Here is a 26,811-nt window from a genome sequence, read left to right on the forward strand (position 1 = left end):
GCATCCATCCAGAAGTGTACTGGAAGAGGTAGTCCAAGTTGTTCTATAGTTCGAATTTTCCCCAAGAGTCAGCTCGTGATTACCAAACTATCTTCGCAAACGAGGGCAACCGCTCACCTGGGCTTGACATCGACCTTGACTAGCGGCAGCAGTGGCATCTGCGATAGTCATACCTCCCCTCCAGCCGTTGTATGAACCGATCGCCTGATTGTCAGCTCAGCAGCTCAAAGGAGGCAACTCACCATAAGGACATTTCCGTTGTTACTGTCGATCAAGCTGGAGAAGAGCTACAAGAACAGTCAGCAACTGTACAACACACAATCGCCAGCACAGTCAACTCACCTGAGCAGCACGTTGGATGTTAAAGTCAACGTCATAACAGCTGAAAGATCGTTAGCGATAATCCAGCCGAGAGATACTTACTTTCCACCAGGAGCTCCATGACAGTTCTCGTGAGCAAGCTGCATAAGACCGGCTTCACCGTTTCCACCGGTAGCAGATGGGTTGCAAGTGGATTCTTGCATAGCAAAGGAAGCGAGCATGATACCCTTGACTGTGGAGAGTGTCAGCATTCGGCGTAAGTGTTCTAAAGATGCAACATCACTCACGCCCGAATTGATCCGCGTACTGGTTGAATTTGTCAATGTAAGAGGCGCAAGGGGAGAAGACACCATCGGAAGAGAGTTCAGCAGCGATGAGTTGATCAACGGTGACGTGAGGAGGAGTCCAACCACCAGCGTCGAGACCACAGTTAAGCCAACCAATGGCACCGTTGGGCTGGTCATCGTTGGCACCGCACCAACCGCAAGTACTGGGAGCAAAGTGTATCAGCATCAGGAAGAATTTTTGGTTGAGGTCGATATGACTCACGGGTCAGTAATGGAGAGGACGCCTCCACTAGAGGACGAACCACCAGATGACGCGGAAGGAGCTGACCACGACGCAGAAGAGGAAGCGGTGGATTGTGACCAGTCCGCGGAGGACGTGGTGGTGGGCGCCCAAGCGGGAGAAGAAGTGGTAGTGGGGGCAATGTAAGTGGAAGTGGCCTGCAGTGGTGCTAGTCAGTCATCAATGGACGGTGATCAAAATCTTCGCTGTACTCACGTGCGCGGCCCAAGCCTGGTTGTTCAGAGTGTTGACGTCGGAAGCGCTAGATGAGGAATCGGACGCTGATGACGATGAAGCTGTAGCTGCAGCGGCAGAGAAGGAAGTGGTCGTGGGGTTACGAGGACGACACTGTTGACCTCTCTTCTTGACGCTCTTCTTGATTATCTTCTTGGCTTCGGCATGGCCGGTGTTTAATCGAGGAGCGACCAGCGCATGAGGGACGATTTCTTCGCTGTCGGTGATGTGTCGAACCGAGTTTGCGAGTCGTCGATGTCGCATGTGAGGTGGGGTGATGGTGTGAGCCTGTGCGGTAGACAAGGCGAGGAGTGGAAGGAGGGCTACAATGAGTGAAGAAGCGTGCATCGTGAATGAACCTTTAACTGTCGTAAGTCTCCGTGAGCGTCGATGATTGTCGTGAGTCGTAAGCAAGGAATGTCGATTGTATAGACGAGAGCGAAGAGAAAAGTCTTCGAGATGATAGTCGAGGGTTAAGAGAGTGTTTGAATGAATGTGATCTGGTCGGATTCAATGAAGGGGTGGGGGAAGGGTAAATGAGGATTTAGCGTTATATCAGGGCGAGGGGCGAAGTAAAGGTTGAATGATACTGACCTTGATGTTTGTTGGTTTGAATTGATGTATATATATATATTTATATATACGAATGACGATGATGAGGATGGAAATGAACGTGGGTTGAGTGCTGCTGCTGCACTGAGTGGAGACTGTCAAGAGGACCGAGCGATGAAGGAACAAAGGGGACCTGTTGAAACAAAAGGGGGGGAAGGGAGGGGGAGTTGTCAAATGTCGATACCCTTTGGTGTATTTTAAACTCCTTTCGATGGTCTGGGAACAAGGCGAGAAAGAGTGTGTGTGGGTGTGATATGAGAAAGAAGAGGATTTAGCGGATAGGATAAACAAGTCAATCAATAGCTAGCTAAACTGGAATCAATCCAAGCTGGTCGAAATTGTTACGATACTGGTCACTTGAAAGGAAGGGAAAGGAATGGAATGTGATCACAACAAGGATGGTATACTGTTCATCCAACCAACCGACCAAGCAATCACGCCCAGCCGGCCCGTGACCTATGACCTTGTCAAACATACTATACACACATCGCAGACTGGGCGCCAAGCCACAAGAAACAGGAGACAGGATACAGGAGACAGGAGACGGAACCTCTGCACACGTACACCCCATTCCCCTTTATCCTTTCTGGTCTTGGCTTGATCGAGCAGTCGCAGTCAAGCGATCAAAGAGCGGTTTAGTGTCCATATAAAACGGCGTCTTGTATCCCTGTATCCCTGCATCCTGTGTAGTGCAGTGTTGTGTTGTGTTGTGTGTGTCTTATGTTATGGTGTATTATTACTGCACTATTCCCTCCCTCCCCTCCCTTGCTGTGCAAAGTCACCCAAAGCAAGTCACACTATAGTCACACTACCAAGACTTGATTGACCATACCATCTTCTCAACCTGAAACACAAAGCCCAACAAAGCGAGATTGAGAAATGCAGGCGCGTGCGTGAAATGACAAAGGAATAGCAACATCGTGCCTGAACAAACCCTGAAAGTCACCATTAGATCCCCGTCCCCTGTGCTCTGCACTCCCCGTGCTATTACAGTATGTGTTTACCTCTGCTGTCACTGGCAATAGCTCTTATCGTGACGATATACACGTGGGATCACAAGCAGTAAGTACAACACAGTCCATCCACAATCTGTTATCAAGTTATGCATGTGTATATATATATATCCCTGCTACGGGGTATGTAAGATTATGCCAAAGTATAATAATCACCTAGGTGTAGATTTACAAATTATTGTCTGACTCGTGCTACAACAACATGCTGTCAGAACGTCTGGTCCCGAACTTAGCCAGAACGTTGGCTTTGGCCGTCTACAGCATCCAGCTCTTCTCTCTCCTCATCCTCGTTATCCTCCTCTTCCACCTTCGACAATGGTGAAGGACTAGGTGGTCCAGACTCGATAGCCCCGGCTGTTAGCATTGTGATCCCTTCCAGCTCCTGCATGTTAGGGCTAGGCGACTCGGGAGACATCGCGCCACCACCAGTTGACTCTGGACTCAACAACCCGGTGTCGTAACCCCCTCCCCCTCCGCTACCTCCTGGACCAGGGAAGAAGTTCTCGTCCATCAGGAATCGTTGAGCTAATGATCCGAAATCGAAATTATCCGTCTCGTTCGATTGAAGCGGGATCATAAAGTCGGTAAAGTCGGTGGACTGAGCAAGCGGACTAGGCGGCGGCATATAGGCCCGTCGTTCTCGTTTGACTCGTGGTGTTCCCTCAATCTTGAGCTTTTGCATGGTGCCATCGATGAGGTCGCGCGACGCCGTCGACATCCCAGTCGTCTGAGGTGTGAGAGCGGCTTTAGCGGCAGCTCGCCTGTCTCGAGCAGCCGCTTCTTCCGCACGAGCACGGTTCTGAGCTCGGCAAAACTGGTTGATGGGAGTCAGCTTGATTGACCTGACACGCATCAATACACAGCACTCACTCGGTAAGACGACGTAAACGTCCGGAAGATACCGAAAAAGTCTTGGCTCTGCAGTGGTCGTCCCATCTCTTCCCCCTCTCCGTAGTAGGTTTGCACCTCCCTCAACTTCTTATCGGCAGCAATGATGCCGTCTCTGACTTCTTGCAATTGATCCTCCGCGTTGGCTGAGAAACGGAACATCTTCTTGGTGTAGCCATCGATTCCTTCCTCAAAGTTATTACGAAGAGAATCCCTTATCTTGTGAATTTCGTCAAGCATGCTCTTTGAGGTAGATTGCATATCCGAGTAGTTCACTATCGAATCATGGTGTTAGCCATTTGTGGTAACTTGTGCGCAGCAACATGTGAGGCTTACCTCGAGAAGCTTCAGATGGCTTTGTCAACTCATCCAGAAATCCGTCTAGGTGTGGGAAGTGTTGAGATACAGTCTTTTCTAGGAAGTGCAACAAGTTTTGACCGCCATTTGATTTAGTGTCCACCAGCTGACATTCGCGTCAGCCATTGACCATAGGCCTGGTACAGCCCACTTACCCTGTTGATACTAGCAATCTTGAAACCGAAAGCACCACCAGCAAAGTTTGTTCCGTTGAGATAGTTACCCATGGTAAGAATGACCGTGAGGAGTTCTCGGAAAAGCACAGCATTACGTAGAGAGTCGCACGCAGCAGTGAGGAGGTCGAGGCTCTAATCTCGCTGTCAGTAAAGGCATGAATGGTCGTTCGACTGATACTCACTTGCACGAGAAGCTCCATATTCTGTGAGAACCGGACTTCGAAGAGCATTCCCTTGACTCGGTCGTTAAGATGAGGGAGTTGGATCAAGCGAACCATCAAACGGTCAGCGGGATGCAGCAGTTCGAGCTCGGCCTCGGTGTCGGCGGAGTGAGTGAGCAATTTGCCACGCTTTTGCTTGATCAGTTCGTGCAACGTAACAGACCAGAGATCGAACAACTCACATCGTCGTCGTTAGGCAGGACACCCTGCAGCTCGTGGAGGAATGTCTCTGTGCAAAGTGAGCTGTTAAAATTGGCGATCGCCTCGGACAGCTTCTCTGGATCTTTGAAGCTTTTGGCAGTCGACCCGGCCATAAGGATTTCTGCGACGGGCGTTAGCCATGGCAGTATACGTATGGTGAGGAAACTCACCGATCCTTTTTCGATGATCAGGTGCGAGCACACTAAGCAGTTCGGTTTCCTTCCGTTTTTCTGCGGCGATGGTCAGCCGGATGCCATGTGATAACGTGCACTTCACTTACTAACGGCATCGTATATGATCTCCTTTGCCTTGAACTCGTCTTCGATTTCATCCCACAAGTTCACCGCTCTCATCTTCGTGACAAGCTCGTTCTCTGTCTCTTCAGCCTGGCCCCAGACTGTCTTGGCAAGCTGATTCTTGGAGACCTTCTCCCACTGCAGTTGCTTCATCTTCTTACTAGCAATGAGACCGACATCTTTTCGGGAGTCATTTGCACCGTAGAGCAAAGAGCTGACAGAACCTAGGGGAGCGCGAGCGACTGCTGGTAAGGAGTTTGGCGACATTGGAGGAGGTGGTGGGGGAGCCGGGACAGCAGGACCGGAAGTCTTCTTGAGCGAGAATCCGCCTTTGATCCCAGCCAATACTCCAGACATCCCCAGGACTGGCGGGCCAGCTCCCGATACTGCACCACCTGGGGGAGGTGGAGGTGGGGGCGGAGGCGGAGGTGGCGGGAAAGCGCCCGATGAGAATCCTGGCGGTGGTGGAGGAGGAGGGGGCGGGGGAGGTGGGGGGGGAGGAGGCGGAGGAGGAGGAGGCGGTGGCGGCGGCGGTGGGAGTGGAGCCATGGATGTTCCGGAAGTAGTCACTGGACTCTTGAACCCCTCTTCCTCCTGCACGGTAGACAGATTAATCGCGTCGGCAGGGAGGATATCCTCAGAATCCGCCATTCCGTGTCGAATGGATCTCGCCCTACTGAGGACTTGCACTTTGAAACTATCGCGGCTGCTAGGCGTGCGTAGGTCGTACGAAGCTCCAGACGTGTATCCCGTCCCATTTGTACGATGGGTATATTGGCTGTCCCGGTAGTCCTCGTCCATGTCGTTGTCTGCGATCAGACCAGCAGGGGCGGAAGAGCTCCGAGACAATGCCTTGAATCGAATTTCCTCCAGGAAGCGAGGTGGGAGCGACGGTTTCTTAGAAGTGCGGTAGATAGATTTTTCGCCGATAGGAGGAGCGTTGAGGACGAAAGCCCGTCGGGTGGGAGTGCCGTCGTCGCGCAGACGTGTAGACCTTGAAGATGCCCCAGGAGGACGAATGGGTGACACCGAGTCCGCACCCTTTGCGAGAGTGTCCTCGATATGAGCACGGACTTTCTCATCTTCCGCATCCAGAAACTGAGACCCAGACATCGCTTTCCGGTCGCGCTGAGTCTCCCTTCTTGCCGCCTTGACCGATCTTTCTTCGCCCCTAGCCTCGCCTCCAAAAGCTACCTTCTCGGCCTCCATCACTTCAGCATCCTCGTCCTCCGCTTCCACCTCCGCCTCCTCCTCCGAGTCGTCCTCAAGTATGGCTGATCCAGGGCGAGCGGATTTCTTCTTCCCTTTACCCTCCAGTTTGCGAATTGTTTTCTTCCTTTCCCATTGTTCGCGAAGGTCGTGTATGAGTTTCTTGCGATCGATGGGACCATGGGTCATCTCCTGAACTTGATCCAAGTGATTCGCCTCCCTAAGCATGTTGAACAGCTCTTGTATGTACAATTCGAGATCGGCTATCCGCTGCTCATAATCTCGCTTCATCCCTTCCATCTGGTCGGTCACGGTCTCTGTAGCAGCGCGTGATCTCCGCAACTTTTCTTCGAGATCGACGATCTGAGCCTTAAGTCTGCCGACCAGACCCTCGTCGCCAGCTGAGATCTCTTCTTGCAGATCGACCTTCTCTCTTTGGGCTCGAGCAAGTGCTATCTTCGTGTCCTTGATCTCTTGCAGAGCCTGGTCCAATCTCTCCTGCTCAACAAACTTTCCCATGAGGTGTGAGACCGAGGTTCCAAAAGCACGAGAAAAGTCTTGGCTCAGATCGGGGCTGTCGTTCATCACGATGCTTGTGATGAGCTTGTCGATCAATTGAAAATACCGCACTTTCTCTTCTCCATCTTCCTTGATCAGTAGTAAGTGTCGCAGGGAGTTGAGGAGGTATGCGCTGGCCTTTGAGCCTCTAGTCGATTGCAGAAGAGAGCGAAAGATATCCTCCGGACTTCGCATAGACTGCAATAGTTGCCTGTCTTCTTCATCCACGAGCTCGCGACGGTCTTTTTCCGCTTCGTCCTCATAAATGATAATCGCGTTGGTGACACTCTCATCGGCCCACTCTGTCCATTGGCTCAATTTGCGAAGGACTTCCAACACTCCAGCCGTCTCCAATTGTGCTCTGACCGAACACCTCGCCTTGATATCAGCCGCAGAAGTAAGACCGTTGATGAGGACCAATGAGTACCACTGGCTGTTAGCTAAAGTTCTTGAGGGTCAGGACTCACGCAGTATGCCTTGATCGTAGCGTCGTCCTGTCCCTTGAGCTCGCTGCTGACCCCAACCATGCTCCCCATTCTACCACGGCCGTCAATCGTCGCTTCCAGCTGCCTGATCCATACATCGAACCTTCCGACCTTGTTTGCTAGTTCAGCTACTGTGGCGTTGATCTGTTGCTCCAAGAGGCTGAAAGCCGAAAGGGCAAGGCGCAGACCTTGTCGGTTCTCTCGGGTTCGATCGAAAACACTGAAAAAGGCAACGATTTCGGTGGCGAGTTTTCGACAAGCAATGTTGGAAGATATGATGGAGGGGATCACGGCGTTGATAATGAGCGGTTTTTTCAGGGCATCATTGGCACCAACCTAAAAAGTCAGCAACACGTAGTGACACTCCAAACTCACATCAGTGTTGAGGTAGCTTCGTAAACACTTCAGCAGCTCGAATTGCAGCTCTACATCGACGTTCCCTCTTCCTTTCCTGTGATTCACTCCATTGAGATAGTTGGCCAATACGATTTGGCCTTGATGAGCCATAAAGTTGCGCATCCAACTGTGTGGTTCCCCTGTCATGAGCTTGGACAACGTGGGGAAGAACAAGTCACTCACATCAGATCATTTTGCCTTAGGCTGATTTCCAACGCCTTGAGATGCTCCACCGTCAATTTACCTTCAAGAGCTTTCGCCAAATACCACTCTGCAGCGGTCTTGTCCAGTACGCGAGAATCCGTCTTTTTCCCTTTGCCCATCCGGCGCAATTCCTCTTCTCTCCGTCTAGCCATCCTGGCCGCGTCCCATCGACTCCGCATATCTGCCTCTACCATCTGCCATTTGGACTCGAGAGACACAGAAGCAGCCGACTTCGCGACGTTGGAGGTTGTGGACGAGATGGAACTACGGGAGGATAGGGTGGGCATCACTCTGGACTGAGAAGTATCGATATTTCGGTTTTCAAGAAGCTGTTGGAACAGCTGCTCGACCTCGGCTGGAGAAGGTCGGGGGAAGCTGAACTCGTCTTTGCCGGGTGTGGCAGGCGGGAGAGCTAGCGAGAGAGAGGAGCTTGATGGGCCAGGAGTACCACGACCGTTGGCGGGGGCGTTGGAATGGCGACTGGATATGCTGGCTCGAGTGGGTTCAAATGCGGGGTAACGACCGTCGCGATTTGGTATCTGACCCGATGTGACCGAGGAAACCGTCCTGATCGACATGCTGTCCGGATCTCGATTGCCGTACCCGTACCCCGCGGCGTAGGGATGTCTTGCTGGACCTCCAAACTCCTGATTAGGTGTGACGGAACGACCTGAGACTGGATTGACCCCAGAAGGCTGATAACGCGACCCGCTCATCGAAGCATCCTCGACAGACATGCCTGGAGGAGTGTGCCGTGAAGGACCAGACGCTTCCGCGGTTATTCTTCTTGACAATCCTCCACCGTCGGGAGACGCTCTTCCTCCACCAGGATCCGTCATGTTCGATCGCCTATCCCTGTCTCCTCCCTCTCTATTGGACTGCCGACGACCCGAAGGTAGTGGCATCCCTTCGTGTCTTCTGCTCGAGTCTATCGGTGTCCCCTCATCCATCAGAGTAGGGTTCGTGTTGGGCGGTGAGATCATTCGACTCGACATATCACTACCTCTATTGCCGTAAGACGAAGGACCAGCAACAGGCGGGGGATTGGATGAGGGTAGTTGATTGTAGGGGACCGAAGCGGCGAGACCCGTAGGCGACACCGCGCCATGAGTAGAAGATGCTGATGCCGAGGATCGCTTCCTACCGAAGAGGGATGTCATGGTCTGTGGTCGCTCGTCAGCTGATGGGGATTGTAGAAATAAAGCGATCACTCACGTGCCGTTGCGCTGGGTATACGGGCTCGAGTTGATTGTATCAAATGGAGGCTCGTGGATGGAGCAGGCAAGCAAGACCGGTACGAGAGTCAACCTTGTCCGCCACCCAACACCTGCGGGGCACAGCTGTGGATTTGCAACGAAGTGAACTGATCGGTATGCTTTTGCAACGCTGTCAGTCTCTTGCTTGAGTGGTCGCGCCGAGCCACTGGACGTGTACGTTGTAATGTAATGTGACGAGAGGAAAGAGAAGAGAGATGGAAAGTTGACCGAGGTTTGAAGAAGAGGGAGAACAGTGCGCGTCGTCTCATTTACTCAACTTACGGTTCACGCGATTATTATTAACTTGTCGGATTTACCCTGTATCATTATCACTTATCTTCCATCCCTTGCTCATATGCACAATTGATATATACATACACTAGCTCACGAACCAGCAATAGCTACTATATCTCCCTCTTACAGCATGTCATTCTATCTCGCCATAGTCTCCCCTCTAGACTCCCCATTGTACGAGCTTGCATTCCCATCAGCAAAGCCCCCTCCACCAAGCTCTGCGGCCTCCTCGAGCTCATCCTTCCCTTCATGGTCGACCTTTACAGCATCAAATGGTTCTGATCTATCAGCAGCGGAGGGGCCGAGTGGGAAAGCGGGGGGCAATCTGGGACTGTTGAATGGAGAAACCAAGACCGGTCCGGAAAGAGATAGAGCAATGTGTCAGATGATCGCTCATAAGAGCTTGGACAGCATTGAGGAGACGATGGAAGGAACAGGGACATTGTAAGCAGCTTGATCTATGCATTTGTGGCGGGGTTGACAGCTGATGCTGCAACAGATATCTTAAGAACATTGACCGACATAACGAATGGACTGTGTCTGCCTTCATAGCGACAAATGGTATGTCGAGCTTGCTATCACGCAGTGCGAGTTTTTCTAATACACCGTTTAAAGTGAAATTCGTCTTGTTACACGATATCAAAAACGATGATGGAATACGACTGTTCTTCTTAGATCTATGGGAAGCATACACAAAGGTGGGTCTCGCTTCTCTACCCATGACAACTCTGCTGACAACCGTACAGGTCCTGCTAAATCCATTCCACACTGTCAACACTGCGATACGGAATCCAGCGTTTGAAGCCAAAGTAAGAGGAAGTGCGAAGAGGAACTTGTAGTATATCTCTGTAACCTGATACCCAGATGGGCATATCATGCATGCTATTATTAACTATATCTAGCTTTGGTTTTTCCACTTAGGCGAATTCTTCGGCTTTACTGGACTGTATTGGGTGTCAGTGTGGATATAACAACAGTCAAAGGCTGAACTTACAACGAGAAGTCCAACTATGGAGATGAGCAATTGAATCAAGTCAGCAATCTCTCGCCAACCTTTATGTATGGGCTTACCGATGAGGCCGAAGAGACCAAGAATGGAACCAAAGATCTGAGTGAGACGTCAGCGCAAGGCTCCAGGCGGTGTCTATCAAGATCACGCCTAGCTCACCTCAATGATGAGGATCTTGACGAAGAGTTGAGGGTCTGCAGCATCGGAGAGAGCGGCAGTAGATCCAGTAATACCGACAGAGACACCACAAAGCAAGTTGCAAACACCAACGGCGAGACCTCCCCAGAAGAGAGCAAACCCTAATCGGATGTCAACGATGTGAAGCTTGCAAGTGGAACATGCTGCTCACCAGTGTAGTAGTTGCCTGTTGTGTAGATGTTCTCGACATCGCCATTGATCTTTGAAGAGAAGATGATCGCCATAATAACACCTGAGTCGAAAATATCAGCTTACACTGCGTCGAGTAGACGATGTTCTGCGCCGGGAAAGCGCACCATAGATGGCGACAACCTCGCAGAAAATGATGCTATCTTAGGCGTGAGCGTTGTTCCTCATCGCATACCGAGACGATGTAGCGGCAACTCACGAGATCAAGTTCTTTGTCCTGATCCTAGGCGCTCGAACACCACCTCCCAAGATCGAAGCACCTGTGACGAATATACCCCTGTGGACCGACCGATCGATGTGTGAGTCAACGAATGATTGACGTGGAAGCAACACATCATCGTGAGGACTCACCATGCAGCACCCATGACACTGAGACCGACACAAAGTCCTACACCTACTAGTGCCCACGCATAGGGCGATGACTCCGCTAAGAATTTACCAACATTGAAAGACTCCCCTTGACCTGCACACACAAGATGGAGTCAGCCTACTGACGGATATGCGGAGAACGGAGAAGAGCGATGACGAACCTGTAAAGAGCAGGTAGAGCCCGACGACGGTGGCGACTGAAGTGGATGAGATGAGCAAGGAGGGGGCGTAGTAGCCCATGGTTGAGGTATATTTGTTGAAGGTTGAACTGATTGATATGTATGAAAGAGTTGAGATGTTTAAAGGAAGAAAGGGATGTGAGATGTTAATGCAAGTTGCCAGTTTGAGCCGGAGCTCTGGTCGATTGCGCCGAACAAAGTGTCAAAGTCCAAGTGGGTTGAATACGGCGCGTGCTCTTTGTAACAACTCGAGATCAGTTGATTGATTAGCCATCCAACTTACTGCTCTTCCTGTTGCTCTTGCACCTGCTCAGTACCATACCATATACATCTTCTCCGTTCATCGACTGGGCGGGCCGCTACATATACGTAAATACATTCGACAATCACAAAACCCTGCGCACTGCAGTGTCCACCCTAGCTTACAGCAAGACACATCATATCCCCATCAACAACGCTGGCCACATGTCCAGTGGTAAACCCTCCCCTTCACCACCTTCTGAGGTTGTCGATAAAGGGGAGCAGAAGAGCAGCCCCACCAAAGACAGTAATGGTGAGTCTCCCATAATATATGCTCCGTGTGGATGGCATTTGATCATCTCGTAGATGCCACCGGTCGTCTGCTCAAACGTGTGAGGGAAGGTTCCTTGGTGAGTGATCAACCTGACCATTCGGCTTTGTCAGCAGACAGAGACCTAGTTACTGAGCAAAGCTTAATGTAGGAGCCCAATACACCGGAAACCTCAGTGCCCCTTTCCAGCGTTACAAAGAAGAACCGAGTAGCTGCCTCAACTAGCCGTACTGGTGGACCCGATAACCAGGAGGCCGTCGAGGAGGACGACACCGCCGGCCCTAACGAAACGGAGGACGAGACAGGTCAGAAGACTGAGGGGAAAACAGTAGGCGAGGTGAGAGAGAAAGTTGAGAAGATGAACTGGAAAGAAGGTCGACCCGTCCCTAAGGGTGACGAGGTCATCCAGGAGGACTCGAAAGAGGGAGACTCTGACGGTGTTGGGAAGGCAAACGGAGAGGTCACAGGCGATGTTGGGGAAGCGAGCGTGCAGGATCCTTCTCCTTCATCAGCCACACCTGCTGGCGATGAGTCTTGGGAGAAGATTGAGAAGGAGGAGGTGGAATCGACCAGTGGGGAAGGGTTGAAGAGGAAGGCACTGCAGAGAAGCGAGAGTTCATCTGTCCAGCTCGACGAAGACTCTTCTGTTAAGCGACAGAAGGACACACCATCTGTGAGTAGTGGACTTGGAGCGATAATACTGTCCACTGATGTCTTCATTAGCCAACTCCCGCTGATGAGAAACCGGTCGCTGTGCCTGCCAAAAAAGCACAAGCTACTTTCGCATCGTTCGCATCGTCGGCTTCACCTTTCGCCTCTCTGAAGAGCTCGTCACCTGCAGCTAGCGAAGCGACTCAACCAGCACCGGCACCGCCTGCACCTGTTAAGAAGCCTCAAGCGACCTTTGGCTCGTTCGCTAGTGCTTCATCTCCATTCGCTTCCGCCAAGACGACTTCCCTAGCGACATCAGTGTCAGAATCATCGCAGAAGAGTGACGCTGCTCCACCTCCAAAGAAGCCACAGGCTACTTTTGGCTCATTCGTATCTTCTTCTTCTCCCTTCTCCGCAGCTCCGAAATCGACCTCTGCATTCTCTGCCCCACCCTTGAAGGGTTCTGCTTTTGGCAACTATTCGGCAACATCTTCAGCCTTCACGTCGAAGAAGACCACGCCAGTGGAAGGGCAGGACAAGTCAGAAGCTGGACCGTCCAGCTTTGGCGATATTCTGAAAGATGCGGGTGGGGAGGAAGTGGCCGAGAAGAAGATTGAGATGCACGAGCAAGATGGTGAGCATTAACGTCGTCCCCCTTGCATAGGAACTGTACTGATCTGTCACAGTCACAACGGGCGAGGAGGACGAGGAGACTGTATACCAAACACGAGCGAAGCTATACATCTCTGACAAGGATGCGGGGTGGAAAGAGAGAGGCGTGGGCATACTCAAGCTGAACGTGAGGCGAAGTGATGGCCTCGGTGCAAGACTCGGTGGGTGTCAATATTCAACGAGCTGCAACACGCAACTGACGGTATCATTCAGTCATGCGAGCCGATGGTGTTTTCCGACTGCTGCTGAACTCGAAACTGTACAAGGGTCTCAACCCGATGGTCGACGGAAAGGTGGTGAGAATGAATCTCCCTCATGAGGGCAATTTCACGCTTGTTTCGTTGAGGGTGAGTAGAGAATTGATCGCTCAATAACAATAACATCGTTCCTCAGCTGACCCGGTTTACTCGCATGACTACAGGTGGGAAACCCGAAGGTGTCTGAAGAGTTGGCCGACTGTATTCATGAGCATATTCCGCTAGATGGTGCTGGAGCTTCAAAGTCTCCAGAGCCTATAGGAGCGTAGAGACGACCCAACACATGTGATGGATGTATCTGTATCTGACCAGGATATGCGTTGTGGCGTGAAGCCAGAGAGAGCTTGCGAGGGACAGCACAGTGTTGCTCATTGACGTGGGAGACATGATATTATTGCATGAGAAGTCATGTATTGGTCGTAAAACACATAGGTCGTGTATGGAATCAATCAGTCGATCAACAATCTCAACTGCCTCCTCATCCCTGTTGGAACTACGTTTATATCCAGCATCACATCCCATCGTCAAGCTCTCATCCCATCGTAGGCGCAGCTGGCGTCACTGGTGCAGAATGCGCATGATCGACGTGTCCGTTCGTCTCGATCATGGGAAGGGGTCTAAAGGCCGCGATCTCAGCGGGTGAGGCGTAGAAAGAGATGGGTCTTGATCTCGGAGAACGGTATCTGAACGAGGCAGCTCAACTGTCAGACACAACAACAAAAGCAGCAGAACGATCTTGCAGGTCCTTGAGGAGACGAACTCACCCTCGCGCTTGTCCTTGTTCGATATCCATCTCCCCATCCAATGGTGCACTCCTCTGTTGATCCGCATACGACTTCTTTTCCCAAGTTCTACTCAGTGTCGGTTTATTGACAAGCGCATTGAACAGGCGTTTCGACAAGGGTGTATAAGTACCAGTTGGTGTATCAGGTGTCTTTGGTGGGGGAATAGGGGCTAGGTGATCGTTGTCAATACTGATAGCTTCGGCGTGAGCGAGGGTGTGAGAAGGATGATGAGTAGGTTTAGGATGTTGTAGATGGTGTTGAGGAGGTAACATTGGATCGGTCTCGTGAGGGTGTCGACGAGGAGAAGATGAATGACCAACATCATCCTCGTTTTGATGATGATGATGGTGAGTATGTTTGGAACGATCAGGCGAAGCGAGGGGATGATGGTCTTGAACATTGTGACCGTGGTCGTGGCTTCTACTGTAGTGGTGATATATCGGGTGCTTGGTCGATTCCATCGTCGGCGGCTGCTCCTGTGGTCGACGAGATTCAGTCATGTTGGAACATGAATGCAAGTGTTGTATGATCTACGATTCAAAGTTTGTTGTGTTTCTCGATGGTGCGTGCAGCAAGTTAAAGAGCGCTCAGTCGTCCGAGGGATCGAAGAGGGACCGGGTGATAGGGACAGTTCTCGTGGTGCTGTGATCTTCTCTGTCGAACGGGACCATGCGGAGCCATGCAGATCAAGAACGAAAGGTGCAAATCGTAGAGTGCTCATGAACGGTTCACGAAGCATACCCATTGGAGAACGAAACAGTCAGTATGAACCCTTCCTTCTGGTGGATCAAGTTGAACGACTTTCTACAAACTGTTGGATTTGCCACCGGCCCGAAGGTGAGGCTGGGTCCAAGCGTCACTTCGTCGATTTTAATGATCAAATACGCATCAGCCCGCGTTAGCTTGAATGAACCCCAGCGTCAGTGGGCATGATGGACCGATGTAGTACACTTGTTCCCGATAATAGTTGCATGCTCCATACGCAAAAAAGCCCACCCCCCTACTCGTCCCCCAATCAAGGGGTCAGAGTAGAGAGGTGGGCTAATTCACTCAACAGCAGAAACTGTCCCCGAAGAGGCCAATAGGCTGTTGTAAAGAAAAGAAAGAGAAGAGAAAACGACGACAACGGTGAGAAGCAGACGGATTCAAGGAGTGTCAGGGTTGACATGTAGGAGATGGACGTGAGAGAAGATAGGTTTACAAGGAGAGGAGAGGACAGTGTCAACACCTGATGTCTGTATGATTTGACGGTCGCCATAATATCAAGTACGAACCCTTTTCGTGAACCATGGATTCTCTTCTTCTTCACTACACAAGACAATTGCAAGCCGAAGCTCAACCAGCGTCACTCGATCCATTCCTATCCCTGCGGTGGAGATTAAAATTAGGCTGTGGAACGAGGTGGTGAGAGGTGAGAACCATTCAAGGTATCATCGATGTGCGAAATAAGGCGATTAGAGGTCTCGTCTGAGTGCGTGCGTGCGTGCGCACGTCATTTGTCCGGTCCATTGTTATTCGCCAATAAAGAGATCGGTGAGATGTTGCCTTATTGCTCCAACTACTGAAGTCAATGACGACGATGTGACCGAACGACCGAACCTTTGGTTAACAGAACACTGGATCCCAACGCCACTTGAATGACCTCGCTGCTGGACTCGATTCCGGTACCCTACGACAATCATGGTCGGTCCCAACACGATAAGGCGTGTCAAAGTGTCCCTAGATGATGACGCTATATAGAGTGAAGGTCACGATGCAGACGAGGCGGGGGAAGGCAATCCAGGTCTTTGCGTGTGCGACAGACGACGAACGAGATAAAGATGAACTTCACCGGAGCCAACTGCCAACTGAGCCAACAACCCATTTCTCAACCATTTATACACTTTGAAGTGCGCGCATGTGCCGATTCCCAAGATCTCACGATAGCTAGACCGATGAGTAGTAACGGCGACATGTGATGCGATACCCAATTGAGCGATGAGAGGCGTGTGAGTGGCAAATGTGTCTCGGTGAAACGAGTAGATAGCCGACGCGACGATTTCGAAGGTAATGCGACCGGTGTGCTCAACCTAATCCTGAAAGGAGAGAGGAGAGACAAAGAGGCAGCTTCAAAATGAAGACGACGACAGTGATTGAGATTCAACACAGGAGTCAAGAAGACCCTCACCTGATTTCCGAAGAAAAGCACGGTGTCAACACTCTGGCAAACGACAAAGACCGAGGGTCATGAAGGGCTCACTAGAGGTTCCGACTGGACAATCTTTCAACGCATCTTGGTTAGAGATGGAATCAGACGTCTTAGGAAGTGCTGTATGACTGTGATTGTGATCTTGAGGACGACATCTTGAGGGATGTTCTTGAGGTTATTGTCGATTTGGTCGTTAGTGATGAAGGTTGTTGAGATGAGGAAAGGAAAGAAAGAGATAGGAATTGGGTGGGGAATTGTATAAGGGGATTTATAATGCTTATTTGTGAGGGCAAAGAGGGGGGAGGGAAAGAAACGAGTCCCATTGTTTGTCGAGAATGAGTCAGGGTAAGAGCATCAAAGGGGGGGAACAGGAGAGAAAAGAAGAAAGCATTGCCCCATTGATTTGCAATACACATACATACACACACATCATCATTTCAAACCAGTGGCGTAAGCCTTTCCTGAAAGGGAAACTTGACCGGAAATATAATAACCCCGCGTTATATGGTGAAGTGGCAATGCCTGATACGGTAATCTTGATGGTTTGCCACGTCACCCTTCGACTTCTAGCATCATCGATCAGTGGCAATCAATATCGCGTGTGGCAGTCAGCGCCTAGATGGTCATACATAGTTTACAAACAACGTTACAACGTCAGTAATCAGGTATCCCCTTGCGCTTCAACAGTGCTCCATGGGACTGGTCGGATGTAGGAATAGATTGGGTGACTCGTCACCGTCTCCACTCGGTCAAAAATGTTCTGGCTCTCCGGTATCGGCGCAAAGAAGAATGCGACATTCAACTGAGAGACGAACACTCGCAGCTCGAGCATCTAACATAAAAGCAAGTGGTCAGGGAAGCACCAGGCTTGGCAGCGACAAGACTGCACTCACAGCGAGATTCTTGCCGAAACAACCCCGTTGACCCAATGAGAAGGGCATGCTTGGACCCGCATGAATGTCGAACTTCCCATCTTGATCCATCCATCTTTCGGGATCGAATTGTAGACCCGTACCCGCCTTCCAGAACCCAACTTTACGGGGGAAATTTTCTGCATCAGTCGGACCGGCCCAGAATGAAGCCTGAGGGTTCTTGTAGCCTCGCGATTTCTCGTCGTCGGTGTGGAGAGGCGCCGACACTGGACTAGACAGATCTTCGCATCCGATAGAGGTTGGCAGAACGAGTTGAGTGCCTTTAGGGACAAGCTTGCCAAGTATGAACATATCGTGCTTGACTAGGTAGGGTCAATGAGGTTTCACCATGGAAATGATGCAATACTTACCTTCCCTAGAGACACCACCGGCCGTGCGGGCCAATCGTAGTGTTTCGTGGACCACTGCTTCGAGATACGGGGTGTTGGCAGCATTGAGCTCCTCAAAAGAAGGCGTACCATTCTGGACGTCGGGTAATCGCTCGTACAGATGAGCTCGTAGCTTGCGTTGGACTTCCGGATGATTGGTCATGAATTTGCACCACTGTGGTCATCTGTTCAGCTACCGTAATCTCACACAGAGCGGTCGTTCGACATACCCAGGAAAGAGTGGTAGATGAGGTTTCGGTTCCTGCCAACAAATCTGTAGTGTATGAGTTAGCAAGATTGTGATCGATCGTCTACATGACATTACGGCTCACATTGGAACAGTTCCTGCTTCATCTCCTCGTCTGTCATCCAATCTTCTCCTCTCAATTCCCTTGCCACCATCATATCGAGCGTGTTGTCAGCGGTCTCATTGGCCGAATCGGCTCCAAGCAACTTTGCCTTCTGTCTCGCTTCGATCAATTTGCGGTCGAGGAACTGATCAACGAGACGGGCTTGTCGTCGGTAGCTCGCGGAGAGACGTGTGACGAAGTGAGATATCCGCGGGAAGGGACCTCGCAACGGAATACTCTGACTTGGTGTCAGCGCATGATCTTGTCAGTTGTGCAAAAGACACACCGTGAAGATCCTCCAGGTACTTTCAGCCAGGTCCGGAGCGACCAGCTTGAAGTCTATGGCCCCCAAGGGTCCAACAGGCAGCCGCTGGCGGTCCATTGCCCTCACAAGATGGGTGTACTGACGAATGACTCCCCAAGGATGGCCAAATGCCATGCCACCTGAGAGGAATCGATCTTTAGCAATGGCCGCTCGTGGATGGAACGAGGCGAAGAGAACATACATATAGCATCCTTCACGATTCCAGTGTATAAGCGATTACTTTTTCCATTCACATAAGATGATTAGCTTACCATTGTGGCACCTTCCAGATCCGATCCAGCAGACCAACTTCTATCACCACATATGTCTCCCTTAGCCTTCCACAGTTCGATCAATTGACCCACGCTGTCGTATGCTTTCGGCATAGTCAGGGTAAGATACTTGCTCGTCATAGCGGGGCCGATGATCCGTCGATGGTGTTTCCACACCTCATTCGTTTTCAGTGTGAGGAGAGCCCCGGGAATGATAGTACGAAAGATGCTGATGCTGCTTGAGTCACGTTCGAGAGAGCTATGTCGACGTGTCAGAAGTGCTTCGGTCTCGTTGAGGTCGGCAATGACAACAACACTACAAGACCCCCCCCCACTCGAATGTCAGCGATTCGTCCTGGAAGCCCACTAATAATATGGGTCCGATACATACTGGCCAAAAGGACCAACACGTAACTGCGAGATTGGTCCGAGCTGTTTCGCTGTGTCGTCAATTCCCCACATGACAGAATGCTGTTCTTTCATAGCGCGTTGAAGGCGAGAGATGTCACCCCAAAGGAAGTGACCATCGGGCCAGTAAGGTATACCTGGTATGGGTCTTGCGCGAATGTAGCACCAGAGGAGCAGTCCCGCGAAGACGAGTGTTAAGATGGCCGACCAAACGATCATCAACATGATGGCAATGGCTGTAAAATGCGGATGAGGAAAGGCAGGAAAAGGTCTCGAAACAATGTCATGGAATGCATGGTTCTCTATGCTGTGGGTCACGATTGATATTTCCAGTGGCAAGGGAATGGGTAATCACCACGATGCTGATGCTGCGTGTTGATGGGAATCTAAGGGTCATGAGCCCAAAGCACAACGGTCGAATTGACTGGAATGATAGCGCACAGGCACGATGATGACTTGCTTTTAGATTCCATCATGTTTCATTTGGGTCTGCTTGTGAATGCAGCGATGATATGAGAGCTGAGCGGAGAAAGAGGGAGGAAGGAATTGACGATCAACAGACACTTGATCTGTTCGTCAGGAACCAAGGGATGACTCATCCTTGTCAAACTCGATACCGAGAACGCGAGAAAAGACCAGGAGCGAGCTCAAGAACTTTTTGATGCTTACGGCGATGGAAGAGTCCAAGACTGTCGTTTTAAGCCTGTGTGACCACAGGACACGAGACGTCAAAGGATGGCTGCGATGTACACGCGCATTCCTGCATGTCATCAGCAGCGATCTGTCCTCTGTTCTCACGCCCACGTGTAATAGCGCTGCTGTTTGGAAGTGCTGACATTTTGCCACCGATGACATTCAGAAGCGGTGTTGACGAGAGAAAGAGGCCTGCTGACATGCAAACGTACGTGGTCTTTAATCTCGCATAAATAGTATCGTACAAGCATGTTACAGCCGAATACGCTTGTCCAAACGTGGCGGGTTCCCATCGCCTCTTCTATTGCCAGAGTCTCATCTCGCCATCGCCGCACTCTCACCGACGCCATCACCACTTCTCTAATTTCCCGACCCATTCCTCGCGTTCGTTACAACGTGCAAGTCGATGGCGTTAGCAAGCGCCAAGAAGGGAGACGCCGGTTTGCATAAGTCTCGTTGTTGATGTCGTCTTTCGTTCGTAATGTCGTCGCATATCGTGGATTGGGGGAACAAGGAGGTAATAGTAAGGAGATCACAGGTAACCAAAGGTCATCGTTTCGTCCCAGCTGCGACTACCGAGTTTCTTGTCCTACCAACGGTATGCCACGAGGCATTCACGTCAGCTCGTGAAAGCAAGTCATTGGCGCTAGAGGGTCTAAAACGAGTCACTCACAGATTGTCGATGTACACACTCAGCATCTCGTTGTCCTTTGTCAATTTCTCATTCTCCCCATCCACCTCTGTGATCCTCACAAGTAATCCTCGTAGACCATCGCGAAGAGTGATGATGTCTTTGATGACTCGTTCTTTCTCCAAAGCAGATTCGACGGTAGGTTCAGAAATGTCGGTGGAAGTGGGGACAGCCCATGGCTGAGCATCTGCTTCGGGAAAGCCAGATAGTGACATGTGGTATGCGTAATGTCGGAGATGAGGGACGAGGAGTGGTATAGAATAGCGATTGGGTTTGATCAATGCAGGGTCGCGTATTGCCTCTGAATTGCAGTTGGGTATTACGTAAATTGACTCAAAGTGGAGGTGGACGCCGAAGTGTCTGTCCATGTTCGTTCATCACGTCCATTTACCCTCCTCTCTGTCCTCTTACTAAACTGACCGAATCGGAAAGAAACGAATCATGAGCTCGACAGCAAGGAAGACGTTCGAGCTGAACAACGACGTCAAAGTAAGCCAGTATCAGTCCAAACTTTGAGCGTTGGCATCGGCTGACAAGCTGCTCAAAGGCCGTCGACCCAGCTGCGGCGATCTTCCAGTACCCTCGCGAAGATGAGAAAGCCCTGGAGGACCAAGAACCGTGGAGAACCGAGTGAGTAACCTTCGCTGCGGAGAGTACTACTCTGATCAACGTGGACCAGCCCGCATTACTTCCACACGGTCAAGATATCAGCTGTCGCCTTGATCAAGATGGTAAGCGTCACCTTCCTCAGCTTCCCCTTTACCAGTCTAACGAGTGAATAGGTCACACATGCTCGATCTGGAGGAATATATGAAATCATGGGTACCATGTACGGAAGAGTTCGAGATGGTACATTCTGGATCATGGACGCCGCTGCTCTGCCTGTTCAAGGTACGGAAACAAGGGTCAACGCTGGTGATGCGGTAAGCACCATGTCTGCATTATCTTGTTCAAGCCGAGTGCTAACGACTTGCTCGTACAGGCCATGGAATACATGGTCAACTTCCAGGAGGCGAACGGAGAAGCTGGTAAGAAGGAGTTGTTGAGAGGATGGTACCATTCGTGGGTTCACTCCTCTCCATAGTAGACGAACTTCGAGCTGATCAAATGTAGACATCCTGGGTATGGCTGTTGGTTGTCCGGTATTGACGTGAATACACAACTGAACAACCAGAACCACAACGACCCGTATCTTGCTGTTGTAGTGAGCGAGATCTTCTTTGCACAACAAAGTGTAAGTTGCGGAATTTCGCTGACATCATTACAGATCGATCCCAACAGGACTGTCTCGGCCGGTAAGGTGGAGATAGGCGCGTTCCGCACATATCCTGAGGTGAGCTTCCTCGCGAGATCGTGCTATAGCAGACAGTTGACAGCTCACAGGGCTATACTCCTCCCTCGGCGAGCTCTTCGTCCTATCAGTCGATCCCGATGGACAAGATCGAAGACTTTGGTGTTCACGCCAACGCTTACTATCCCCTCAAGGTCGAAATTTACAAGACGAAGCTCGACGAACAGCTGCTTGACCTGCTGTGGAACAAGTACTGGGTTGCCACGCTCAGCTCAAGCTTGTTAACTTCGGTGAGTCTACCTCAGTGGAGGGTCGACAGACTCATTAGTTGATGTGACCTAATGCACCTCGTAGAATCGAGAATACTCGACTTCGCAAGTGAACGATCTCAATGCCAAACTTCACGCAGCATCACAGTCGTTGGGCAACTCTACGTCAGGTCTCAAGCTGAAGGGGATTCCCGCTGGTCAAGCGAGTGGCAAGAACAAGGCTGCTCAGAAGGAGTTTGCGGGCGTTGAAGAGGAAGACACAGCGTTGAGCAAGGCGGCCAAGGACAGGTAGGTCATGGTCATGCTACGAAGGTTTCAGCGTTAATTGGTCGTTCCCACGACAGTTCGCGAATCACGACCGAAGCGCAAAACGGCATGGTCGCGCAGCTCCTCAAGGACAAGCTGTTCAACACGCCGTTGACCACCGCTCTGGATGAGGCTGCCGCACGAGCAACAGTGCAAGGGAGACAATGAATGTAAACTTGGATACGTGTGCACTGTATCAATTGTAATATTCACCATGATCACGACAACTCATGCATTATCATAAACGCCAATTCTATTAGGTTGTTGTTGCAGGGTAATTACCATAATAAGGGTAAAATCACGTGTCGCCCGATACGCACAAAGGGGCCCGTGTTGCACCGTCTCCGTTGACTCACGCTATAACGGGGGTCAAGACGTCCTCAAGGTGTCATCCGCTGTCAATTATACACAGGTATCAGCATTGCTTCTCCGTACACCCCCTTCTTGACGTTCATCCAGGCCAGCGACGGTTGCCCTCTGATCCCTTCGCTCCCTATCCCCGCTCCAAGCTGCACCAGCCTGGAGCCTCGGCTCATCGCGGGTAATTCGGTCTTGCACAGTGGACATTCCTCGACTAGCACCTTTAGGTTCTTGATCTCGCAATTGTTTCACGAGCATGGTCATTCGTAGCATGGAGGGTAAGTCCTACTCCTGCCATGTCAGCATGACAGACTTCTGACCAGCTTTCAGTTTACCTCCGCGAGAAGAAACTTGTCCAAACATGTCCCATTTCCGCCTTGGCCAATACTCGACTTGGCATTGACGCTTCTTACTACTTGAAGCACCTCTTGTCCGACCCGGATTCCCGAGAACCTCTTGTCGCGTCCACGGGCGGTCTACCTCTCGCCATTACCTCGCGTATCGAGAACGATCTCCGCGCTCTCGAACGTCAGGGGATCAAACCCGTCTTCGTCTTTTCCGGTCTCCCTCTTTCATCCCGACCTCCTCCAAAGGGATTAGATCCACAAGCAGAGAGGGAAACGCAGGTGAAGAATGAGGCTTGGTCATACTATGAGAATGGGCAGGTGGAGAGGGCTATAATGCAGCTTACAGCCATCAGGAATGGAGCTTGGACAGATTGGAGAGACGTGATGAGGTCTATTATCAGGTTGTTCAGACATCGCTTTGTCGAGTTTGTCATCGCGCCGTACCTCGAATTTGCACAGGTGAGTCGACCTTGCATCTACAACAGCTGACGTGTAGCTCGCATACCTCTTGCAACATCCCAAGGGATACATTCACGCCATCTACTCGTCGACTGAATGTTTAATGTGGCCGGTCGACCGAGTCATCACCTCAACAGACTGGACCACGACATTCCAGTATGTCGACAAAGCTAGACTTCTCGGCGACCTCAACCTCACAAGCGAGCAGTTCCTTGACATGGGTATTCTCGCCGGTTCATCCATCTCTCGTACTTTCCCACCCATCTCCAACGATTTCGCCATCAAGACCATCATCGACCTCGTCCGCCTGCACAAGTCCGGTGTTGGGGTCTGTCACAACTGGCGAGCCGAGTCTCAATTCAAGGCGCAGACATACACCGACTCTTTCTGGAAAGCTCGACTTGCCGTCAAGTTCTCTTTGGTCCTGACCACAGAGGGTACCTGTGTCCCACTCCCCACTGTCATCGCTCCTCAACAACAGGCTTTCACCATCCAGGACGTTCCGGGTGATCTCGATGAGATCTTCTCCCCTCGTATCCCCGACGAGCTCTACTTCTACATCTGTCGAGGTCTGGTCTCAGCCCAAGTGGCCGGATGGCTCACGAACGGGATGATTGTGGAGCATCAACCTCTAGCCGATTGCCAGGAATACCGAAGGTTCATCAAGGACGTTGTGACGGAAGGTCCGACGTCTCCTCGATGCACGACCTTGGCGTTGCTGGCGGATGTTCTGCACCCAGACTGGGCAAAGAGGCGTATCGTGAGTTGTGTATCTACGGCTTTGATGCTGGTCTCTTGGCTGATGTCAGAACAGAACGCACATTACTACTACGACTTACCTTACGCTGCTCCGCAAGGCGCTCAAGTTCCCTTCACCGACGCTCTCACCCAGTCACTTGTTGATCGAAGCTCAGGCTGGATCGTACCTATGACTCACCTTGAGAGCGAACTGAGACGGCAGAACGTAAGTCGTCTGAGCACCGTCTTAGAGACCTTTACTCATCGTTCGCTTCTATAGTCCTCCACTATCGACCTTAAGCTTTGCATCGGAGCACTGGCGTCGGAAGACCTAGCGAGTCAGACTCGTCGAGAAAAGGGGAGCAGAGTGCTGGATAAGAAGGACGAGATTGTTGCCAACGTTATCTGGCGATTCATGGAAGTTCGAGGGTGAGTTACCATATGAAGGCGTTGGCTAAATCCCTTGTCAGATTCGTCAACGCGAACCACACCCAATCCATGATGGGCAAGGCGTTGCATGCCGCGTGTGCAGTGTCCCGAGTGAACGACCGATTCCAAGAACCCTTATACCTGGTCCTCGAGCTCCTTCGAGCAGGCGTCATCCACGGTAGCAAGTGGGGAGGGCCCAACGCCGAGGTGTTATCCGGCGGACCCAGCTTCGGCACGGACGAGGAGCAGAGGAGCACATTGCTCATCATGCGATGTCTCAGCATCCTGCCTCTGATGTTCAGAGTGAGTGGCATAGCCTGTCAATGCGTCCATTGCTTACACTCACTCAGCCACAACAATGGGCTGGTCCGCTGTCCAGAGAACTTCTTGTCTTTAACTCGTTCGTTCGAGCGCTTTCAAAGTCTTTGCGACACTTGTACGAAGCTGTCTCTGTGCACATTCTTCTCTCTGGCGATGCGAAGCGAAATCGCGATGATTACAGTGACATCATGCTCAGTAAGTTTACGGCAGGATTTGAAGTAAAGAAAGCGACGCTGACACGCTCCTAGGTTTACCATTCCAGATCGACGTGAACACAGGATTTGGTATCCTCGCCAAGACATACCTTGACGCAGCGACCTTCCACCATGGCGATTCAATCACGGAAGAGAACTGCGACACGGGAGAAGCAAAGCAGGCCAAGCGAGACGCGTTATCATTCGTGGAACAATCGTTTTCAAGTGTCAAGTCGCCAATCCAGGAGGTAGAACGAGGATTCAGGTTCTGGGATTCGGTGAGTGAAATAGGTCCCCGCTAGTCTTTAGCAAACGTCGAGAAGGCTGATAAGGAACGTTCCATTTAGGTCATGGCGGCCATCCGGTGCCTCGACAAAGAGCAGGGTCCCAACCCCCCCTTGTCGCATTCGGTGGTTGGCAAGGATGTTATTGAGCAGTTTGAGCGAGCAGACGAATGGTTGAGACCCATGAGACCTTGAACATCATACTGGGAATATCGTCCACCAGGGCCAGAATAGCATGCATAGCGATACACATCACATCATCATTACTTCCGAATATGATTCCGCCTGATCGTCCACCACACTCTGATCCTCGGACATAGCTGTCTCGATCTTGTATCAACCAGAACTTCGGGTTCGGCCGAGGTAATTCGACATGAAAATAACCTTAAAGTACACGAATTAGGATTCGCGGTCTTTGTCGTCGAGTACTATCTGTCTCGGTTGTGTGTGGTTGCACCGAGAATAATAGTGATGATGACGTGGTCACACGCCTAAACTGAGCGTGACAAAGTACAACCAACGGTGAAACAAATGGTTTTACGTTGGGTGACTATGTCACCTTACGTTGATAAAGTACGGCATGCCGTGCCGAATATTGTAGTCAAGTCCTGATAGATGAGATCCTAGATCTGTCGTCAATCGGAAACAACCCTTTGAACGAATGACGATTGAATAGAAGTCCACTTTTGCGACACTATTGTCTCGCTTGCTTTTCATTTGAGATCTGCTTCGTCACAACATAGGTCAAAGTGTACTTTGTGTGCTACATGAGATTAATGACGTGGTCACTCTGTATCCGTGGCAGCAGACCAGAACGACGTGTTACAATCAGGTTCTTGTTAATGGGTTAACGTGGTCTGTCACCATTAGTATGCTTTGGGTCGGACAGTCAGGACGGACCGGGAACCTGAACCAGAGAAATGAAAGGAATTTTTGACCAGCACGAGTGAGCAGTATTCTACGCAACTTCATACTGGAGCTACCATACGCTCGTGGTAGGGTCTATTTATTTTTTCAACTTTTTTTTTCCGGATATTCACCTTAGAATCAAGCTTGAATTTTTCCATCTGTTACTGCTTCACCCTGTTTCTATGGAAAAAGAGAATAAAATCGGAGGTTGTCACCGCCCTGATCAACGGTTTTTTTACCCTTTCATTGAAACGATGAAGTGGGTGAAGATCGGTGACAACAAATGAATGGGACGATGAGTCTGGGTGTGGCGTCGAGATAGGAGGTATAGAGAGACATGGCTTTTGGTGGCATCCAACTCAGGAGAGCCATCGTGGCGCCCGGACATGACAACCCGAACTAACCAGGTGCGGCGCATTGATCATTCTTAACCAACGAAGAAGGAAGACTTCTGTGCTATATTACCCTCCGTTGGAGGATCTCGGCTAACCGAGACTTTGCGGGAACAGGAGCGACAGTCAGTTAATGCG

The 26,811-nt window shown here is 50.9% G+C and overlaps 10 protein-coding genes across 10 annotated transcripts; 4 read left to right on the forward strand and 6 right to left on the reverse strand.

Annotated features, from left to right (window-relative positions):
- Positions 1–419: 419 nt before the first annotated feature.
- On the reverse strand, positions 420–1,470 carry CI109_106202 (uncharacterized protein; the record flags this gene model as incomplete). The annotated part of the gene is made up of 4 exons (XM_032004963.2): positions 420–553; positions 609–811; positions 871–1,046; positions 1,105–1,470. The coding sequence occupies 4 exons, from the start codon at positions 1,468–1,470 to the stop codon at positions 420–422; spliced, it is 879 nt and encodes a 292-aa protein (XP_031860762.2).
- Positions 1,471–2,976: 1,506 nt separating this feature from the next.
- On the reverse strand, positions 2,977–8,898 carry CI109_106203 (uncharacterized protein; the record flags this gene model as incomplete). The annotated part of the gene is made up of 11 exons (XM_065967798.1): positions 2,977–3,561; positions 3,618–3,910; positions 3,972–4,098; positions 4,148–4,300; positions 4,351–4,518; positions 4,572–4,711; positions 4,761–4,820; positions 4,871–7,031; positions 7,121–7,474; positions 7,601–7,661; positions 7,718–8,898. The coding sequence occupies 11 exons, from the start codon at positions 8,896–8,898 to the stop codon at positions 2,977–2,979; spliced, it is 5,283 nt and encodes a 1,760-aa protein (XP_065823870.1).
- Positions 8,899–9,418: 520 nt separating this feature from the next.
- On the forward strand, positions 9,419–10,127 carry CI109_106204 (uncharacterized protein; the record flags this gene model as incomplete). Its single annotated transcript, XM_032004965.1, has 4 exons — positions 9,419–9,732; positions 9,788–9,849; positions 9,904–9,986; positions 10,035–10,127. The coding sequence occupies 4 exons, from the start codon at positions 9,419–9,421 to the stop codon at positions 10,125–10,127; spliced, it is 552 nt and encodes a 183-aa protein (XP_031860764.1).
- A 78-nt stretch (positions 10,128–10,205) lies between these two features.
- Positions 10,206–11,293, reverse strand: CI109_106205 (V-type ATPase, C subunit; the record flags this gene model as incomplete). Its single annotated transcript, XM_032004966.1, has 9 exons — positions 10,206–10,232; positions 10,283–10,296; positions 10,360–10,396; positions 10,457–10,596; positions 10,647–10,727; positions 10,792–10,823; positions 10,884–10,961; positions 11,036–11,147; positions 11,215–11,293. 9 exons carry the CDS (start codon positions 11,291–11,293, stop codon positions 10,206–10,208), a joined length of 600 nt encoding a protein of 199 aa, XP_031860765.1.
- Positions 11,294–11,697: 404 nt separating this feature from the next.
- Positions 11,698–13,652, forward strand: CI109_106206 (uncharacterized protein; the record flags this gene model as incomplete). The annotated part of the gene is made up of 7 exons (XM_032004967.1): positions 11,698–11,785; positions 11,839–11,882; positions 11,955–12,476; positions 12,527–13,088; positions 13,141–13,287; positions 13,340–13,473; positions 13,548–13,652. 7 exons carry the CDS (start codon positions 11,698–11,700, stop codon positions 13,650–13,652), a joined length of 1,602 nt encoding a protein of 533 aa, XP_031860766.1.
- Positions 13,653–13,915: 263 nt separating this feature from the next.
- Positions 13,916–14,440, reverse strand: CI109_106207 (uncharacterized protein; the record flags this gene model as incomplete). The annotated part of the gene is made up of 2 exons (XM_032004968.2): positions 13,916–14,066; positions 14,148–14,440. The coding sequence occupies 2 exons, from the start codon at positions 14,438–14,440 to the stop codon at positions 13,916–13,918; spliced, it is 444 nt and encodes a 147-aa protein (XP_031860767.2).
- A 2,577-nt stretch (positions 14,441–17,017) lies between these two features.
- On the reverse strand, positions 17,018–19,065 carry CI109_106208 (uncharacterized protein; the record flags this gene model as incomplete). The annotated part of the gene is made up of 9 exons (XM_032004969.2): positions 17,018–17,188; positions 17,250–17,590; positions 17,639–17,831; positions 17,887–17,930; positions 17,989–18,244; positions 18,293–18,450; positions 18,513–18,522; positions 18,583–18,898; positions 18,974–19,065. The coding sequence occupies 9 exons, from the start codon at positions 19,063–19,065 to the stop codon at positions 17,018–17,020; spliced, it is 1,581 nt and encodes a 526-aa protein (XP_031860768.2).
- A 1,167-nt stretch (positions 19,066–20,232) lies between these two features.
- Positions 20,233–20,589, reverse strand: CI109_106209 (uncharacterized protein; the record flags this gene model as incomplete). Its single annotated transcript, XM_032004970.1, has 2 exons — positions 20,233–20,272; positions 20,357–20,589. 2 exons carry the CDS (start codon positions 20,587–20,589, stop codon positions 20,233–20,235), a joined length of 273 nt encoding a protein of 90 aa, XP_031860769.1.
- A 226-nt stretch (positions 20,590–20,815) lies between these two features.
- On the forward strand, positions 20,816–22,408 carry CI109_106210 (COP9 signalosome complex subunit 5; the record flags this gene model as incomplete). Its single annotated transcript, XM_032004971.1, has 10 exons — positions 20,816–20,863; positions 20,922–21,004; positions 21,054–21,105; positions 21,157–21,297; positions 21,357–21,436; positions 21,488–21,578; positions 21,642–21,707; positions 21,758–21,955; positions 22,020–22,222; positions 22,279–22,408. 10 exons carry the CDS (start codon positions 20,816–20,818, stop codon positions 22,406–22,408), a joined length of 1,092 nt encoding a protein of 363 aa, XP_031860770.1.
- A 448-nt stretch (positions 22,409–22,856) lies between these two features.
- CI109_106211 (uncharacterized protein) lies at positions 22,857–25,567 on the forward strand (the record flags this gene model as incomplete). Its single annotated transcript, XM_065967799.1, has 9 exons — positions 22,857–22,878; positions 22,931–23,406; positions 23,471–24,166; positions 24,221–24,370; positions 24,425–24,573; positions 24,756–24,876; positions 24,924–25,089; positions 25,143–25,366; positions 25,436–25,567. The coding sequence occupies 9 exons, from the start codon at positions 22,857–22,859 to the stop codon at positions 25,565–25,567; spliced, it is 2,136 nt and encodes a 711-aa protein (XP_065823871.1).
- Between the last annotated feature and the right edge of the window lie 1,244 nt (positions 25,568–26,811).

This window comes from Kwoniella shandongensis, chromosome 11 (assembly GCF_008629635.2).
Source record: "Kwoniella shandongensis chromosome 11, complete sequence".
NCBI classification, from domain to species: domain Eukaryota; kingdom Fungi; phylum Basidiomycota; class Tremellomycetes; order Tremellales; family Cryptococcaceae; genus Kwoniella; species Kwoniella shandongensis.